This window comes from Neodiprion lecontei, chromosome 5 (assembly GCF_021901455.1).
Source record: "Neodiprion lecontei isolate iyNeoLeco1 chromosome 5, iyNeoLeco1.1, whole genome shotgun sequence".
NCBI classification, from domain to species: Eukaryota; Metazoa; Arthropoda; class Insecta; order Hymenoptera; family Diprionidae; genus Neodiprion; species Neodiprion lecontei.
Window position 1 is genome coordinate 20,538,429 of NC_060264.1, and position 20,112 is coordinate 20,558,540.

The window sequence follows — 20,112 nt, forward strand, 5'->3', positions numbered from 1 at the left end:
TTCCGCAGTTTTCTTTACACATATTTCGTTTCCGTAGATGGTTTTTCACTTTTCATTGTTATAAAATTTCTAAATTTCTGAACTTTCGACTTATAGTTTTAGAAGAAAATTTGACTAGATTGCATTGAGTAAAAAACAAATCTACGTTATAGAATTCTATTGACAAGTTAAAGAATAAATTGAAATGAGGATCACGAGGTATCAATTGGATGTTAGTTCGTCGTCTTCTCGTAGAGTCCGTCGTTGACTGAAGACTATAGAGTCGTTCGGGTCAAGTGTGCGCACTTAAGGATTTAGGTTCGTGTCAAAATTAAACAAAAAGAAATAAGGACAAAAGAACCCAAGCATATGATGAAGCATTTATTGAACTAATAATTAAATCAAGTAATAAGACATAAAACTTTGACAATTGGAAAGAAAAAATGGTCAATGAAAAAAATTCAAATTCGGGTAAGTGTGCGCATTGTTCTTGAATGGTTATAGACTTCTTAATAAAAAATTATTTTGAAGACTAGATAAATAAATAATGCGAGATCGACTTATTACAATAAAATTACATAAAATCAGATGCCTAAGAATGAACTTAAACGAGGATTGTTATTTGTGGCAGCGATCACATTCAAAACTACCACCTTCATAAAAAGTACATTGTTCATGCCACGTGGCATTGTGATCAAAAACTGAAATAAAAAAAACATCATTAGTCAATTTTTTTTGCAACTTCATTGCCTTCTCACATAAAACAACGGGGGTATGAATGAAGCCGAATCTTCTACTACAATCGTAAAGAAGGTCGAGTTATATTTACCGTCACCATCAATATGCATCCAACAAAAAACGTAGGACGTCAATTTAGGAGTACAACGCTTCCGTTATTCATTTATCTGGACATTCAGGTTCCGTGTTAGAATGTGAAAATCAACTTTTTCGTCAACCACGAAAATTATCGTCGGTCCATTAAACTTAGAAAAATGCAATGCATGTAACGAAGCCTCATTTCTTAGTACGTTTACTGCTTTCTCATCGCCACACTTTCTGCGTATTTACCAAGGTCACCATCCTTCGGGATTTTTCCACCGACGGTGTGCGGTTTTTCTTATCTCTAATGGCGAGTACAAGTATAAGAGCAGTGTGCACTCTTCTTTCACCGAGTCAAGTTCAACCTTGCAAAATATCTCGTAGGCAACGTTGACAGCCAATGAGAGTACGACCGATCTCCGACAAAAAATACGAGGCGAGGCTTAACTTTCAAAACCGTCTGATCTGTACAGATTTTTGGATCCAGTAGCTCGTATGATCTCAGAAATTGATTTGTTCAGAGGAAGAACCAGATCAGCGCTGGAACGGACACACGGTGAATGTGCAAATCGGCGCAATGAAGAAAAACGATTTGACACTCGTGCTGATTGGACATTTGATGTCGTTTTCCTGCATCGCCGTCACTGTCGACTCCGCGCAACCTTTCACAGGTGACTTAAGAATTACAGAACTTCATTTTCGATAAATTATCATTCTGCGGCATTAACCGAGGGACACATAAATTAAGTTGAGACTGAGTATTTTCTAACTTTGTTTTTTAATTTTTGTCGTTTATGGTGATCTAGAAAAGGTATCGAATTCGGTTGAAATTTACTTGTCTGATTCCAATGATTGTTGAGGTTTTCACACCTCGAGTAGGTATTCATGAACACGTTTTTAGAACAATGTTGGTCCTCTTGGTCTGTTATTCTGTCTCGGAAACGGTTGAATAAAAAAATCCAGTATTCACACGACTTTCATTCAAATGATGGGTATGAAAAATTGCCGTGATCCATTTTTTTCCACGTATGCTTCAAACAGAAGAAGGCAAAAAGAAGGCCCCAAATTATCTCCCGCTGAACCATACTTATGCTTTTCAAGTTTTCGCACCTCGACGTTCAAATATAATACATCCTTAGGTAACGCGTAATTACGAATCATGAATTTGTGTTTGACATAGCAAAAGAATCAGCGGTACGTAGCCCGAACGTTTCGAGAAACGACTACGAGGTTTGGGTGGAAGAAAATAAACCAGCAACCCTATTCTGTGCAGTAGAAGGGAATTCGTTGAAAAATTTCAAATGGCTACGGAAAGTTGACGCTACTTTAACCTGGAAAGAGGTGAACATTTCGAACGCTTTGAAAATCAACGAAACATACGCCGCCGTGACGTTTGATGTCGCAAATGTGACATCCGAAGACAACGGAACGTTGTACAAATGCAGTGCAGAAGATGACGGCCGCAACGTAGAAAATACATTGCATATTACAACTTTTAAAGAACAGGAATCCTACCAAAATATCCAAGCGGTTGGACCAGATCGCATTTACCTACGAATAGATCGGATGAATTTCATAACTCAGTATCAATACGAACTGTTCTTGCCAAGTGAATCCATCATTCATTATAAGGAAATTGGTACGAGGGAATGGCAGCACGCAATGTCACTGACGAATCACGATATTCCCAGTTACCACGTTATAACCGGATTGAAAAATGACACTGCCTATCAGATAAGAAACGTGATTACTCCCGATTCGCAGAGTTTGGGTACCGTCGTTCAATATAAATGGGTGACGACGTTGAAACAAGGTAAGTGAGTTTCAGGGAGATTCATTGCACTCTGATTTTCCAGTATTTCCTATTCGAATAACTTCATGTCGTTTCGAATGATTCCATTTTATAGATTCCACTTATCCTCAGTCATGTCAAATGAGCGAATGATCGTTTAAAACACTATATTTTATACGCAGCTCTCGAATACCTCCCTATCATTACGATTGCGAACGTCAGTAGTTCAACGATAACGATTAGGTGGAAAGCGCCACCACCAGAACTGGAAGGTTACATCAGTTTTTATAATGTATCAATCCGAAAATATCAGAACGAAACCCCGTCTGAGGTGAAAGTATGTTCGAGGTCACAAAGTAAAGAGTTGAGCTACGTTTTCAATATTACTCAGAAAGGTCGAAATTACTTTGAAGTAACAGCTTGTTCCGTTGACTCATGTGAAGATCGATTCAGATCCACCTTGAATCTCGTTGTGATTACACTCGTAGGTATGTCAAATATTTTGCACCAATGAATCGTGCTTTCGCTTTTCAAATTCATACACCTCGACATTGAAATACGATTTGTATACCAGTTGGACCACGTAATTGTGTGCTCTGAATTTATTTTTCATGTTGCTCAAAAACCTGATAAAGTAAACCCGAAGTACCTGAAGAACAGTTACCAGCTCTGGGTGGAAGAGAATACTCCCGTGACCCTGCTTTGCGATCTAGCTTTGTTTCCGTTGAAAAATTTCAAGTGGCTAAAAAAATCTCCCGGTTCATTGATATGGAATGAGGTGAACGTTTCGAGCAGTTCACTTATCAAGGAAAACGTTGACAGGACTCTTGATATCGCAAACGTGACATCGCAAGACAACGGAACGTTGTTCAAATGGAGTGGGGAAGTTAATGAGCAGCATGTTCAGCGTACGATGCTAATTGTGACTTACGGAGAAAAGGAATCATACAAAAATTTCCGAGCTGTTGGATCGGATCGGATTTACCTACGGCTAGACCGGGTCGATTTCATAATTGCAGATCCAACTTTGGTTTGTTGGTCGTGTAGCTACGTTATTGATTACAAGGAAAACGGTACAAATCAATGGCAGTACGCAGTGAACCAATCGTTTTTCGACGTCCGTGGCTACTACGTCATGAATGGATTGAAACCGGATACTGCCTATCAGATAAGAAATAAAATTATTGATCCAGTTGAGAATTCGACAACGGTTTTTCAATATAAATGGACTAGAACCTTGAAACAAGGTACACGAAACTCAGGGTCGTTTCATTTATTGCGATTTAACAACAATCATAACTATGGCACTATCATATTGATCGTTAATCTTTATTTTCCATGAGATATCGAATACGTTCCAAATGTTTCGATTTTGAAAGTGACTTCCTATACGGTAACGATTGAATGGACCGCGCCATCGACAGAACTGGAGGGTTACATCAGCCTCTACAATGCATCGATTCGAATGTCCGGCCGCAATGGGAAGCATTACATGTCTCAAACAAAGGAGTTACGCTACACGTTTAATGGACTGACTCCAACGTTGGATTACGATCTCCACGTAAGCGCGTGTTCCATTGACGCGTGTCGACATGTGTACGCAAGTGTCACCCTCAAACAAGTGCGTACAGAGTCAGAAGGTTGGTAGAATGTGTACTTTGATCACCTCGCCGTGGCGGTGAAATTTACACTTTGGAATGTATCTCTGCATGCATCGATCAAAAATGTTAACATAAGTCACAAAATTGGAATGGAATGTTGAAATCAAAGTAATATTTTGCAATCAACAGACTCTTTGATGCAATACAAGATTTTATACAGAGCCAATCTCAGAGACAGATTTATTGTTCTTGCAGCATGACACTATTTTGATGAATATAGAACGTAACAGCTGTGTGATTCAACAAAGCATTAACATTGTGACTAACGTTTTCCCAAGATTCAGTCAATCCGGATTTCGTTCCAATCGTTTTTGTGAACGCATCGACCAACTATTCAATACTCATCAGCTGGACAGAACCCCAAGATTCATACGTAGGACCGAATATTCATTACTACCATCTAGTGCTTTCCACTTCCTACGGTATGAATCGCTCGATATATGTGAATGGAACGACAAACTCTTTGACGATCGGAAATCTGCTGCAGTACGCGGAATATAAGTTTTACTTGGCAGCCTGTGGTAGATACAGGATGAATCGTGGACCTTGGAGTGATCCTGTCAAAGCTGTTATACCAGGTACGAGTATTGAAACCCATTTTAGATTCATATTTTTATTCATATGTCTTTCCGTATCTTCACTTCTCTACATATACCGGGACAATCTCTTGAAATTTGAAAATCTACCGCGCATGCGCGAATTTTATCGCTGTTCGTGCAGGCTGGCCCTCCCGAGTTTTCAGCTGTCAAACTGTTTCTGGCGGCGATGTAGTTGATACGAATTTTCGAGGCTAGAACCGCAAATAATTGAGGTAGTGACTCGGAAAGGTTTGACAAGCATTTGCTATCATATTGGGTCGAAAGGTTGATTCTTCAAAGAACGGTCGGAATTTAATGCTTATGCTCTTTGAAAATTCAAATGGACACATTTTGTGTACCTTGGCCCCCTGCATCGCAGACAACAATATCACTGCGGGAAGATTTCGCCGACAAATGGGATTAAATTATTTGGCGCATGCGCAGTTGATTTTCAAGTTCCAAGAGATTGTCCCGGTGTATCTGTAATACTCGAGCTCTTTCTGATACATGTTCGCTTATAACTTCAGAACTACGAATCCCTTTTCTTTTTTTTTTTCTTTGTGGATAGCTACAATGTCTTGCCAGGTTTTAGGCTGTATTTTGTAACAACCAGAGCCGTAGTTTTGGAGATATAACAATATTTGTTGGCCCAATTGGAACGGGATCACACACTTACGCAAGCACTGACTAAACTCTTACGAATAAAGAAAAGATGTGTTCAAGAGTTATCAAAGTCTCGATGAGTTCTACAAAAATTTCGCTGGAGCTTTTGGCTATGTCTGATGAATTTGCCACGAAAAGCATTTAAAAATATTTGTGGGTAGAACCACCACGAATTGATAGTGTTTCACATGTGCAGACAGATCAAGATTCATCGCGCTGAGTGTCAACTCTGAAAATTCAAACTCCAATAGTGGATTCAAATATTCAGAAGCTTGATTTCTGAAAGCACTTGTTTGCTGTCGCAGAATTTTGGGTTAAAAGTATCCATTTTATCTTCGTGCGATAATCCACGATGCTCGGATAAAACGAGGAACTTAATGAAAATTCCTAATAAAATGATATCCATCTCTCTAAATCAATAGTAAAATTTTCAAAGAACGTGTTACATTTGGCCAGTCAAAAACAGCACAAATACCTTTTCACCATAAACAAGGATATCGTCAAATAGTTTTGCGTTTTGATGTTGGTTCATGCTTTCTACACTCTGATACAACAAAAATATGTCTGCAAGTAGCTATCTTGATCAATTAATAATTACCGCAGGTGCTTTGGATACTCAAAATATCGGCTGTTTGAGTCAAATGCGAGTATGGCGGATTGTCTTAGCGCTGATACTTCTCATCGTCACCGGCACGCTGGTCGTTCGGAAACTCCGAAAGAAGGTACTGGAAAAGGGTGACCTTGACCTCAACATCAGCTAAATGATTAAGGGAAGGGGGGTACAGTTTTGACGGTCTAAAATCGTATTCATTTTTAGCAGTTTCTTTTTTCAAAGAAAATGAAAACAGTTGGAGCAATTTGAGTTCGATGGCTTTATTATTTATAGTTTCAAGAACATTTAAAATTTTTTTTATTGAAATTAATAATAAAATACAATCTTTAAAACTTTGTTGCGTTCTGAAGAAACGTTTGCGAGAGATGTTCGATTCGGATTACATTTAGGTACACGAACCTTCCGATATCCATGTGTGGGAAATCTGGCTTCTCGTTCAGGCTTTTTTCTTAAGCTCTCCACTATCTATAAATTCGATATGCAATTCAAGTGAGAAAATAGATATACTATTTAGCACTGCATAGCTAGGAATTGGATTGCCTGATTACAGATGGTATGATGCATAAGAGTTATGAATGCGGTAATGTTGTACACTATGAAGGTCACTGTGTGGATCGATATAGATCCAAGAGCTTATGGTAAGAGCGTGCACGACGCTGTAATAGTAATTGCCCGTCGGTAATTAGTGGCGTGAAGAGGGCGCAGTCGCGATGACCGGTAGGGACGTAACAACTTGTTTATCGATTCGAGCTCGTAGCTAAATTGTTTAATTTTAAACTCAACACTCTTTTATAAAGATTCTTCAAATAGATTTTTGATAGAAAGATGACATTTTTTGTTCGCAATCGCATATATGTGAAATTTTTTTTTTTTTTCAACATCTGGGCTACGAGCTCAAACCCGAAATGGTGTTTTTTTTTTTTTTAACTCGACAATTTTTCTATCATAAGTTGAACAGCAACGTCAGGAGATGCGCCACCACAAAATGTGCGCCATGCCACCATTATGTTATTAATTTCAATGAAAAAATTCTAAAATGTTCTTGAAACTATGAATAATAAAGTCCTCAAATTCAATTGCTCCAAGTGTTTTCATTTTCTTTAGAAAAGCTCCTAAAAATAAGTATGGTTTTTAGGCCGTCCAAGCTGCCCCCCCACCCCACCCCCCCAAACTGACATGAAGAATATTATGTTTCAGGCATTGAAACGGAAGTTGATCAGAGCGAGACTCTCGAACTTCAACGACGGAAATGAAATGATCTTAAATCCAAGTGTGGCTGTCAATGATCAAGCTGAATTACTACATTACGAGAACAAATACGAGTTTCCTCGAAGTCTGCTCAAACTGGGTATGAAAAACTTTTCTGCGACTTTATTGGACGGATGATTATATTATGGATTTTTTTCCGCGAATCATTCAAGTTTTAAAAGTCAACGCGTGACAGGTTTTTGCGTGGTTCGAAGTTACAGGCAAAAAATAATCACGGCCCGAAAATCAATAGGCGATCGAAAAGTGAATAACGTTCAACTATATTCGAACACCACCATCCAAGAGTTACTTACGTACATACGATATATTTTTGCTAGCATTAGTCCACTGTTGATATCGAAAAATCGTCACCCTCTATTTTTCCACTATTACGGGACGATTGATTGCGGATTCACTTTATCCACTAGGCGACATACTGGAAAGTGGGACGTTCAATGTGGTGAGAAAAGGGCAGGCAAAAACCATCCGTAGCCACGAAGCCGTCACAACGGTCGCTGTCAAGACGGTCCGAGCGACAGCCAGTCTGGACTGCAAGACAGCTCTTCTTCGGGAACTCAGGATTCTTTGCTACATCGGCAACCATCTGAACCTCGTCAACCTTCTCGGTGCCTGTACAAAAAATCTACAATACAGTGAGTTTTTCGAAGTAACGTGAGTACAATGTAACTGAAATTTACTGCTAGGCTGATGTGACGTTGATGAAACTCATCTTTCGATGGATACCAATAGGTCAAATCTGTGTTATCGTGGAATTTTGTCGATTTGGAAACATTCGCGACTACTTGTTACGACACCGACGTGATTTTGTGAATCAATTGGGTTCCGATACTGGAGAGATTCGTGATCGAAATCCCCTTGTCGATACGATCGACGCCAACGATCGAGGGTAAGTTGTTGTTGTGTACTTGCTATAGCCGAACGATAGTGGGTGAAAGAATATTTGGCAATATGTGGAGCCGCCTTATTCGTACTCTCTGTAAGCGAAAATAGAACTTGAGTAATCGTTTGGATTTCTATCCACCATGGTTGCATGAACCACGTATCCAATCTGAGCGTAAGTTGAAAGCACAAGTGCTTAATAATCTGTCAAGTTCAGTGATAAACGGAACTTCAAATCACACCCAATGACTCATTCGCCACGTTTTATTCATACGTCCGTGACATTCGTCAGCTAAATATGATTAGGACATATGGTTTCTTGGGAACTATAAATGAAAATAAACGAATTAACATGTTCAGCAATGATGAATCTTTTCTTTCCTTTTCAACCGTCTAATCATCCTTTTGTGGTCTCTACAGCTCAGAAAATAAGTCACAGTGCAACGATAATGAAGATGCAGAAGGATGCAGCGATAACAACGATCCCAAATGTACAAGTGTTGGAGTAGACGTTGTCACAGAGGCCGAAATAGCTGAACCAAAGCTGCAATTCAAATACCCGGGCGATTACACAGAAACGGTGACAGATCCGATACGCACACAAGACTTGGTGTGTTGGGCTTGGCAAATTTCACGTGGTATGCAGTATCTGAGTGCGAAGAAGGTGAGTGAAGATTTCTACGCGGGATCATCTCAGCACAAATAAGTGGGTGGAAATGTTTCACACCGTCTAACAATAAGAAGCTTTGCAGGACGCGTTTACTTGGCCAATCATTTACGGCATTCGTTAATCCTGTTTCAGGTTCTCCACGGAGACTTGGCGGCAAGAAACATTCTCCTCTCTGATAACAATGTTGTGAAAATCTGTGACTTTGGACTGTCAAAGTCTCTCCGCGAGGAACAGAACTTTGCGAACAACGAGCGTGGTCCGCCTCCGGTGAAGTGGATGGCCATCGAGTCGCTCAGGGATCGAGTATTTTCAACGAAATCGGATGTTTGGTCGTACGGAGTCGTTCTGTGGGAGCTTTTCTCACTTGCTGATACGCCGTATCATGGGATAAGACCCGAAAATATGTATCAAACCCTGATCGAAGGTTATCGTATGGAGCGACCGAAATACGCGCCGCAGATTTTGTGAGTGTGCTAATTCTCCTCACTTCGTGACACGGTTTCTTACAATATGAAATTATCTGGCCATCATTTCAGGTATGATATGATGTTACATTGCTGGAAAGAGGAGCCATCGGAACGTCCTTCGTTCGAATCGCTCATCTGGAAAATTTCTGAAATGGTGGACGAGCATGTGAAATTGGTAACCGAAATGTTTTTTGAGTTATCTCTTGCAATCCACAATATGCAAATTCGTCCGTACGAACGTGTCAGCTTTATTAGACACGATATGCAGCAGCATTAGTGGCTCAGAACATCCACCACCTTCATTACGATCAATTCTCATTATAATAATACCTTTTAGTATTACCTTGACTTGGGCAATTCTTACACTGAGATGTACGCCGATGCTTGGAGACGTGAGAGGGAGACCGTAATCAAAGGTGAAGAATCTGTCTCCCATGACGAGACCCAACTTTAGGAATATCAATGTCGTTGAAGCGCATCACAAGTTCATGATCAGTCGGTTAAAATCCATGACCCTTTCAGCATCACCCACAAATAATGTCCTTATTTATATTGTATCGCATAAGATTTACATGTAATCAGGAGGGAACACTTGTAAATAACTCGTTTTAGTACGTCGCCTAATTCTCCACGACTGAGTTAAGTTGAATTTTCAGTTTGCCGACTGATTTCGTAGTTGTATCAGTTGTATCATCTCACGATGTGCGTCGGAAAAAAAATTCATTCTTGTTTACCGCTCGTCTTGCTAACTACTTATAAGTACCTAATCAAGATTATTACGGCGTCATTTTCGACTACGAAGTTGGTTTGTCGATATGTTTCCTATTCAACCTATAAGTGGGCTTTGCTCGTGTTCAAACTGATAAATAAATAAACAAATAAATTAAATCTCAATTACTATGGAATAGAATTAAACCTTAAAGTGGTTAGTATGCCATTTTTGAGTTTAGTGTAAAGTGTACTACCATGAAAATTTGTTTTCTCCCCAACTGCGATTTTTTTAGCAAACTCAAAGACCGTATTCATTCTGAATTTCGTGAGAAACCCTGCTCCAAATTTAAGAAACCTGCTCGGTGTGAGGGTGAAAAATCAACAAAAATATCGATTGGACTTTTTTAAAGCAACTTCCACCATCTCTTAATGCTTCACATTACGCTCAAATAATCATACTTCTCGGAAAGAAAGCAAAAGTGATTATACGTATATTCTAACAAGGCCCATTTGTGCATTTTCAAACCCCATTCGAATTCTGCCAATTGGTCAATTTAAAAAAAAGATACGTTATTTTGTTCGACCCAAGTCACTCTTGCTATAATTCAGTTTTTTCGAATGTTTAAACACTTTTTAACAGCGTTACGTCAGGCGTATCGCCACCAGTCAATTACTCCTTACCAACTCTCCCACATTTTTCATATCAACACCATAGTCTCTATCCTGTCCTGCTATTTCCGTCCAGTTCCATCCCGTACTCATATAATATTACAATAAATTTATCGCGTTCAATGCAATGATGATTGTCTGATTAGATTTTTCTTCTCTAACATAGCTATAGTCATAGATTTATAAGTTAAACATTTTCGAACGCATAAATTCCATCATGGCAGTCTTAATCCACAGTTTTCTCCTTGTAAGTTTGTCAAAATTTTGCAAGTGATGAACGATCCAGTTCCTGCATATCAGTGGCAATCATGCCTTCACCATATTTCTCCAGCTAATGGATTTTTTCCATTCCTTTGACAACCACGCAAAATGTTATACACGATCATGCATGCTTATCTTCACGTCTTCGTAAGATCTCAAACCATCCATCCATCCGAACCCATGATGGTCATGCTGTAGGAATATTGCATGATATCGCAGTTAACGTGGCAACAGACGCCATTCATATGGATTTTGAAACACAAGATGGCTCAGAGAAATCGCTTTTAACTGTTGCATTATCGGTTAAGCTCGCCGCAAGCGTTGAACCGACTTCGCAATATTTCTTTCAATATTTTATACGGCATTCTATTTTTATAGTGTTTCCGCACTTGATTTCACTTTCCTGTACGGAGAAAGTTTCGAGATAACTGCAGCTGCGTAATTTTCTCCATTTCCCTTGTTTGCGGTAAAAATTTCTCATTTTGCTCACCACATCGGCGTTTTGAAGTTATTTTAAAACGCTGTTCCAAGCTTTTACCGGAGATTCGATTTTCACCGACGCTCGATGAAATCCGGGCGTTACAATATCTACTTGTTCCTCACATTCGAGTCAAAACTAACACCTTGTCTGGTCAACAGCAATTCTACAACACTAGATATCACGAGCATAAGACTGTGTACAAACCATTGAAGTACAGATGTAGGCAAACAGACCAAAAAATTACCAAATAGGATTAGAATAAGGAAGCGTGAGTGAGCCGGGAACACAAACGAAACGTCGATAATACATGTAACCAAATCGGCGCAAGCAAATCGGAAAAAAACTTGTAACTGTAGCATACCTAAAGCTAAATTTAGCATGCTAACAAAAAGGGGAAAACCACCAAAAACTTGAGGATCAAACTAAATTACGTGTTGTGAAGTCCGATCGTAATTATATGAAGAATTTTGTTCTCACGATAACTGTGAAGATGTTTAGAGTGATCTCTAATTACTTGACTGCAACGAAACGAAAATTTTCTTTCTCCGACGAAAAAGAAGATGTGGCATAGGGTGTCTTTTATTTTTCAGTTAAAGATCGTGGCATTATCATGTACGAAGTAGCAGTACTGCGTAGTTGACGTTAGAACGGAACTCGAAAATGATTCACAATGCAATATAAAAACCATTCGACGGTTTCGAGGCGCCACAAACATGTTAGCATTGCCATAATGGAATCCAAGTGGTAAAAACCGCAATAGGCGGCATGTCGACCACATGACTTGGTATTCAAGTCTGGTTAATTGAGCCATTTTGACGAAAATGTTAGGATTCCCCGCATTACTAACCTAGAAACACACTTCAAACCATAACCGTATATAGAAATTTATTTAGAAAATTACGTGACATATTTCACACGTCATGGAACTATGACTAAACCTGTTTGCAATAATCATTCGTTCACGCGATGAAGAAATTTCATTCGGCGTGACCGTTAGTTGAAGGTAAATTTTTGCCATTCTTACATTCTTGAAATCATATTCCTTTGAATGATTCGAAATGAATATACGGGGTGTCTTAATCGTACTGAAGTTTATTGAAAAAATTTTCGATTAGTATTTTTCAGCAACTCATTTCCATCATGAAATTATAATCACAATTTTTGGACAAGTGATTTTTTTTTTTACGTATCGTTTTATCTCTTCTTTGCCAGCCGCTACTCATTTCGCAAGTTCTTCTTATGTGGTGGAAACGATAATTGTGATAATAAAAAAACAGCCTCAAGTTGTTACAAAATTATGCAACGCAAAGCAAATATCAACTGTTGCATAATTCACACGAGCGTTTGCATTTGATCTGATGAAATCAGAAACGGAAAATTTAATGTGGAATGAGAGATTAAGTAGTATTCTATGCTGCCGGAAAAACTTAACAACCACATCCGGGAAATACCGAGCTTTTGTATCCTTTATATATTCTCACCATCCTGAATAAGTGCAGTCTGCAATTGACGCTCGTGCTGCAGATATCGTGTCTCAATCCTTGCTCCGTCAACGCTTTGTTATCATCATCGTTTTGTTCGAGGTAAGTGCAACATTTTTATCCATGAATTAAAATTTTCCCATAGGATATGTGTAATACTTGTGAGTGAAATAAAAATAAAAAAAGAGTTTTGCCAGAAGCGATTCGAAACAGCAAAAAAATACTGCTTGAAAATTTGGTCATAGTTTTTAGTTTTAGCAGTTCTTGTGCGTGAGATGGATTTTTATTTACTATATTCATACTTCTGGTTTTGTTTAATTGAAAAATTCACATGTAATCTCGTTCGGAAATTTTGTCAACGAAAAAATACAAGACATTTTAGCGCTACGCAATTCGGTGAAAAAAGTAACAAATATTGATCGTCATATTGTAAGATTTAGATGACAACTTTTGCGGAAAACTTGAAGATTCATATGCAGACACTTTTTGTGAAATCTTGCGAGATTTTAAGGTCCAATTTTTGGACTGCTTCATTTTTTTCTTGACTTCATATTGCCCACCACAGAGAGTAATCCATGATTTTTTCTAAATATTTTTTATGATGTTTTCTCCAGTTATGAATTTTCAAATAATTACCTATTTCGACTTTTCAAATAATTATGAATTAAAAAAGATACGAGATATTGAAAATGGCAAAACAATGTTTACTCTTTCATCTTTAATCATAGATAGGTAAAATTGGATATTAAGAAATCAGATCTTCGCAAAATCATCTACTTCGTTGACTTTTAAACAATAGCGAATTATTTTTCTTCATGATGGACCCGTATTATTTTTGTGCAAGGAGAATACTGAAACGTAGACTTTTTTTCTAAAAATTCCAAAGCAAGTCTCATTCTGGGCCAATGGCTCGTTACATTTGAATCATTCAACTAGCATATAGTTACTATTTCGTGATATTTTTTACACGAATTTATACTGAAAGTCAGTAAATAAATTTATTAGATTTTTCCGGATATCTCTTTTCGTTTTTGACTAAAATTTATTCACAAAGTCGAAACACGTAATTACCCAAAAATTATTGACTGAAGAACAGATCGAAATAAGAACTTGAAAAAAATCATACATATTCTTTTCAATGGACGGAATAAAATTTGGAAAAATGCGGAAGCAAAAAATTCCAAATTGAAATGTTATCCGATTGTGTCAAATAAAAGCCTACTTACAGTACGTATTGTGGATTGAAATAAAACATTTTTCGTGGTGATAATTTATACAAATAATTTTTCATCTTCGTATCGACAATTCCGTATCAACGACGACAGTTAATTTTTTTCATGGAATAACATCCCGAGAGACGGGAAATCCCCCATCTACGAGTCATTCTGCTTATCATTCAACACCCGAAGCACGCTGACACATATTCACGTGCATTAGATAAAACTTAAAAGTAATAATTGTCGGATTTAATTTTTTTTTTTCAACCATATGTTTGATAGTATACCGCGTTTGTGGTTTCTCGAATTTCGAATGATATAAGAAATGTATAAATAAATGATGATGACGCACTAGTTGATAATTATTCCTCTATAATCGTATCAATGCGTCAGCATTGTGACAGCTAGTACGAAATTCTCCGATAATAATATGGAAAAATTAACTAAATGGCCGAAGAAAACGTATAGAAACTGATGTTGACTTTCGCCAAAAAAATCATTTCTTTCTTTACCCTGTGACGTCGTTTCGAAATGTTGAATTTCGTATCCCTGTCGTCGAGAGGAGGGAGCTTGAATTTTAATAGCATAAAACGGACGGTGAGAAACGGATACTGGTCGGTTGGACGTAATCGCTTCTTTGACCGCATTCAGCGATAAGCTCAAATATTAGCATGTGGCTCTTGAACATCAAAGGTGCAATGGACGCATGTATGCATAACACTGGTCAACAGTGGTTTTGTTGCCCTGATACTTGAGTGGTATTAGAAAGATTTGACATCGACGATCCTAGGAGTAAGCGTAGTTTTTCGAAATTGGCTCTAGTTATTTATTTTATCCACATTTTCATATATGACTCAAAAAAGCAATATTATATTTGAATGAGAAGTTCGATTTTTTCTTATTTTTAAAGTTTGTCAAAAAATACTGCACTTTTTTTAACGCAAGTTTTTTTCCCTGAATTTTGGCGATTCTGTACGTATAATTTACAAATAAAACTATAATTATATCAGAAACCATCCTCTCCCTCCGCCACTCTTCAATCTTACAGTAACATAAAAACTAGAACCAGTCCACTATAATCCTGGTTTTGCTCATCAATTCTACGTTCTCAAACACCAAAATTCACGGAAAGAATCAGGGCAGCAAAGGATATTATTTTTTGTTTGTTTTTGTTTGTTTCCTTGTTGAGCTGCGTAATGCAACAGGGTAACTTCAGAATTTTTTTTTTCTACCAATTTTTATTCATGGCATTGAAAATTGTTTGCTGAATTATGACAAAAACAAAATCCTTCACAAGAATAAGCTGCTTGCTCAGGCCTAAGAAGTCCTTGAATCGAATCTTTTACTTTTTTATCAAGCTAATCAAAAGGAAATTTCTTTTCATATCGAAATTTCAGATGTCAGATAAAGTTTGCTCATTGTGGTTCATATTTTTTTCTGGTTATCGCATTAAATATCACTTTCCATTTTTGTTATATTTATATTTATTTTACAATTATTTACCAGTTAAGAGTACAGATCAATATATTTATACATGTATATAATTATATATGACTATCTGTCCTACAGAGAGGCGAAAGCATCTGTGCATAGGACTGGTATAATATTTAATTCAAGGTAGCGAATTCATATAAAAAGAGATAACAATTTTTTAACATACCAAAAAAACAGCACATTACTGATTAAAGTTTTGTGCCAAAGTATAGTTCAACTAGACTTCATATACTTATAATCCATTTCGGGAGATTATTCTTAATTGATTTCTTAACACCTTTTAAGCTCTTTAAAAGCTCCTTATTTGAAATACGTAAAATAAGAATCTGAATTTTGAAACGGATTATTTGAAAGAAGAGTTTTTGAAAATCTTTGGACTGACAACTATTACGCGATTCAAACGTTAGAAACAAATTTGGAGATAAAAACCTTGTTTTCGAATAACAATTTGCGCAGAGTAATAACTAAAATTCAACGCCAGAACGGCGGATTTTTAAGTGTTCAAGATGGTTGTTCTACATACAGCATTGAGTGTGAAAACCGTTGACCTGTGCGAAAAGGAAAATGCAAAGCTCCACCGCACCGATGGCTACGAACTTGTCACCATGGATCCACCGACGCCGGTTCTACGACGTGGCCAATTGTTCAAACTGAAACTACGCTTCAACCGTCCATTCGTTAAAGAATCGGACATTGTTCGTATTTTCTTCAGCTTTGGATCTCGTCCAGACGTGATGAGAGGTACCAAAGGAATTGTCACCGTCGATGACAAAACTTCTTTTCTGGCCAATTCGGAGACCTGGCAGGTCAGGGTAACCGATATGAGGTCAGAAAATGTCTCACTCGAGGTTCAAAGTCCGGCGGACAGTCCGGTCGGAGTTTGGAAAATGAGGATAGATACGACTGTATCAGGTGTTGAAAAAACCGTCAATACTTACGAAGTTGACAGCGACATCTATCTGCTGTTTAATCCATGGGTGAAGGGTGAGTGTGAATCTGATCAGATAATTTTATACTGCCGGCATTAAACATTCCGTCGAAATCGTGCAACGAGCCAAAATTATCTCTATTTTTCAGATGATCTTGTTTACATGGACGACGAAAAACTACTCGAAGAGTACGTGATGAACGACACGGGTAAAATCTGGCTGGGAACCGAGAAACAACACAGAGGCAGAGGATGGGTTTTTGGTCAATTCGAGGACTGCGTGCTTCCAGCGTGTGAATTGATGCTGAAGAGATCCGAAATCAAGGACGCGGCTCGAGGAGACCCAATCAAAATGTCCAGAGCAATATCTAGAATCGTGAGTGGCGAATTTACTGATTATCGAATCGTGTTTTCATATTATTGTTCTAATATTGCTAGCAGATCTTTGCAACTATTTCTATCGTTTTGTTGCAAGATTTGAACGCACGTTGTTATTTCGGTACCAAAAAGTAACTTGTTAATATTCATCATCACAGATCAACGCGAATGATGATGGAGGAGTTGTAGTCGGTCGATGGGATAGTAAATACGATGGCGGAGTTTCTCCGTCCACGTGGACAGGAAGTGTCCCAATATTGAAGAAGTTTCTGGAAACCAAAGAATCTGTTGGTTGGGGTCAATGCTGGGTATACTCAGGAGTCGCGACCACCGTTTGCAGAGCATTGGGATTGCCTGCAAGGTCCGTTACGAATTTGACCTCAGCGCACGACGGCGACAATACGTTGACCATCGACCGTTACTTTAACAGTCACTACGAGTATCTGTATCAAGATCCAATCACTGGGAAACAATTCGTCGACATGGTCTGGAACTTTCACGTCTGGAACGAGGTCTGGATGGCCAGGCCGGATCTGCCCATGGGTTACGGTGGCTGGCAGGCCATTGACGCAACACCTCAGGAACAGTCTGATGGCATGTACCAATGCGGTCCGGCTTCCATCGAGGCGATCAGGCAAGGCGCCGTTGGCTTCAATTATGACATTCCCTTTATGGTGTCGACCGTCAACGCTGACGTTATACATTGGATAGAAGACAGGCGAAGTGAATCTGGTTGGAGGAAGATTAGCTGCTCCAAATCCGAGTGAGTGCTTTTTGTCGTCAGTTTGGGCTCTTTGCTTGAAATTGAGTTATCACATTGTCTTAATTCCGTCCATTTCGTACAGGGTTGGACGTATGATCTTGACCAAAGCGCCTTTTGTGTTTGACCCGAACGGCGATGGAGACCGAGAGGATATCACTTTTCATTACAAAGCTAGAGAGGGTAAGTAAACTTGAAGCATCTCATTTCACCGAACTGGAAATTCCGAAGCCAATCACGTGACACAACACATCAACAAGGAAAACTTAGAAACAATTAATCAAAGCTAACAACGTATTTACCAATGAGTACCAGAGTGAGTAGGGTAATTCTTAATCTTTAATTATATAGATACAAATCATTGACGACTTTATCGGCTTAGATATTGTGATGTGAAGTGATGTGATATGTTGTGCATGCAATTATCGCATTTATCGATGATCATATTTCAAAATCAATACAGATTTTTCTAACGATAATCAATGGAGACCAAATGTCGAAACGAGGCGCCAATTTGCGAATTTTTAATGATATCATAGTAGAAGTGGCTAAGATTTTTGAGGTCCGTTTGTTTGTTAACAATGATATTATTTTTCATGCTAATATGTGTTATGATTACTTTAGGTACAAGGGAGGAGCGGTTTGCTCTGTACAGGGCTGCTCGTAGTTTGAATGGTGCGAGGAAAATTTACGCGATTCCTGAGAAAGCCGAGGAAGATTGTGAATTCACTCTGGTTGATCTCGACACAGTGAATATCGGAGAACCTTTTTCACTTGAGGTCAATATAAAGAATTATTCTCACGAGCCACGAACCTTCCATGCGAACTTGACAATCAGAAGCGTGTACTACAACGGTAATCCAGGAAACATGGTGAGAGCAGTGACTACACGTTTTACTGTTTCTCCCCATGAACGTAAGTTGAATTACAATACTCGGAAGATGGCCTTATGCACTGAATCGTGATAGAGGTGAAAATTGCGGCACGATTGTTTCGATATTGATGTTATTTTCATGCTTCAGGTGAAGTGCTTCGCTTGCCTGTCACCGCTGATCAGTATCTGGAAAAACTAGTGGAGTACTGCCACATGAAGTTGTCCGCCGTGATCAATGTCGTAGAAACTAACCAAACTTGGGTCGGTGAGGACGATTTCCGGGTCGTGAAACCGACTATCGCAATAGAGGTAACGTAGTCTGAACTCGTAAGACAATTCTTCAGCCTCAACTTACAGAACGTCACGAATTACATGCAATCGCTCAAACTCTGTGCTGACGAATAAAATTTTTCAGACCGCGAAAACACTGATTGTTGGAAAGCCAGCAGATATGTCACTTAAATTCGAGAACCCCTTGAAAGAGTTGCTGACCGACTGTGAAATCAACTTCGATAGTTCAGGGTTTATCAAGACCAAGGAGATGAGATTCAGAGATGTTGCTCCAGGCGGAACGGTTCAAGCAAAATATCAAGTCATCCCACACAAAACTGGAAAACACAACCTTGTGGTCACCTTTGTGTCCAAACAACTTTGCGATATCAGTGGGATGGCAACTGTCGAAGTTATCAACGAACTGGGAAACTTGACCCAATAATATGTAGATACGGTGTATTCTTAATAATGTTGTCATCTTGATATTCTTGTTATCACTGAAGGGATCAGCCCACAGTTGCTGTCCGGTAGCACACGGTTTCTTATATCTTCTAACCGTCCTGAGAAACATATATTCTTGTTTGTATTAAACGTATGGTTAAATGATATCGACGGCAGTCAACATCCAAACAGACTTAGGTGCACGTGCGTATCAGAAGGACCACACCAGAGAACGACTGGTATCCTTTCAATATTGCAAGCTCATGGTCAAAGCATTTTCTTTTTTACAATGCCTTTCATGGCTTTGGCTATTCATCTCATCAGCGATTGAGCGAAAACCGTTTACCGTCAAACAACAGTTCGTTAGGACAAACCAGATGTCCGAAAATCACCTTATAATATTTTCGGACATGCAGGAACTGGCGTGCGAGTGCAGCGTAATAAAACCTTTTCCAACTAGTGTCGTTTGGGAAACGATGACCTAAGGCCAGAATAGGCTATCTTTGCATACAACCATTTTGTAATAATATTCAATCATTGTAACCTCAACTCGGTTTAAATTTCAATAAACTTAATCATTGTGTTTAATTTATACAGTGAGTTGTCCAAATCAATTGCCTTCAACGTGAGTATAGTAAACTAGCAATTCTAATAAACTATCTCCATTTCCATTTTAGTATATTCACCGGCGCTTGTGTGGCATTGGTAAATCCTTTTATCTACTCCATTGTCAATTCTGATCAATTCGTCTGGG

General features: G+C 38.6%; 2 protein-coding genes across 6 annotated transcripts; both read left to right on the forward strand.

Annotated features, from left to right (window-relative positions):
- The first annotated feature begins 1,156 nt into the window (after positions 1-1,156).
- On the forward strand, positions 1,157-10,284 carry LOC107226065 (vascular endothelial growth factor receptor 1-like). 4 transcript variants are annotated; one of them, XM_046740485.1, is made up of 14 exons: positions 1,157-1,469; positions 1,979-2,611; positions 2,773-3,078; positions 3,226-3,837; positions 3,934-4,230; positions 4,530-4,829; positions 6,096-6,214; positions 7,303-7,453; positions 7,782-8,006; positions 8,104-8,260; positions 8,674-8,917; positions 9,056-9,387; positions 9,460-9,565; positions 9,728-10,284. In XM_046740485.1, exons 1-14 carry the CDS (start codon positions 1,376-1,378, stop codon positions 9,842-9,844), a joined length of 3,693 nt encoding a protein of 1,230 aa, XP_046596441.1. In that variant the 5' UTR covers positions 1,157-1,375; the 3' UTR covers positions 9,845-10,284. The 4 variants fall into 4 exon arrangements, with proteins under 4 accessions (XP_046596441.1, XP_046596442.1, XP_046596443.1 ...); XM_046740486.1 differs by lacking the exon at positions 2,773-3,078; XM_046740487.1 differs by lacking the exons at positions 9,460-9,565; positions 9,728-10,284 and having other exon boundaries at positions 8,674-8,959; positions 9,056-9,196.
- A 2,722-nt stretch (positions 10,285-13,006) lies between these two features.
- Positions 13,007-19,950, forward strand: LOC107226821 (hemocyte protein-glutamine gamma-glutamyltransferase). Of its 2 annotated transcripts, none has more exons than XM_015667747.2 (8): positions 13,007-13,095; positions 16,186-16,688; positions 16,782-17,008; positions 17,169-17,773; positions 17,856-17,953; positions 18,395-18,685; positions 18,793-18,953; positions 19,060-19,950. In XM_015667747.2, the coding sequence occupies exons 2-8, from the start codon at positions 16,211-16,213 to the stop codon at positions 19,357-19,359; spliced, it is 2,160 nt and encodes a 719-aa protein (XP_015523233.1). In that variant the 5' UTR covers positions 13,007-13,095; positions 16,186-16,210; the 3' UTR covers positions 19,360-19,950. The 2 variants fall into 2 exon arrangements, with proteins under 2 accessions (XP_015523233.1, XP_046596451.1); XM_046740495.1 differs by having other exon boundaries at positions 13,030-13,095; positions 16,203-16,688.
- Positions 19,951-20,112: the final 162 nt, after the last annotated feature.

Bases quoted from the DNA above. Each gene is read 5' to 3' on its own strand.
- LOC107226065 (XM_046740485.1), top strand. From the start codon at position 1,376: ATGAAGAAAAACGATTTGACACTCGTGCTGATTGGACATTTGATGTCG. The intron at 3,079-3,225 runs GTATGTCAAATA...AACCTGATAAAG, and splicing joins CGTTGTGATTACACTCGTAG to TAAACCCGAAGTACCTGAAG. The intron at 9,388-9,459 runs GTGAGTGTGCTA...CCATCATTTCAG, and splicing joins AAATACGCGCCGCAGATTTT to GTATGATATGATGTTACATT.
- LOC107226821 (XM_015667747.2), top strand. From the start codon at position 16,211: ATGGTTGTTCTACATACAGCATTGAGTGTGAAAACCGTTGACCTGTGC. The intron at 16,689-16,781 runs GTGAGTGTGAAT...TCTATTTTTCAG, and splicing joins GTTTAATCCATGGGTGAAGG to ATGATCTTGTTTACATGGAC. The intron at 18,954-19,059 runs GTAACGTAGTCT...AAAATTTTTCAG, and splicing joins AACCGACTATCGCAATAGAG to ACCGCGAAAACACTGATTGT.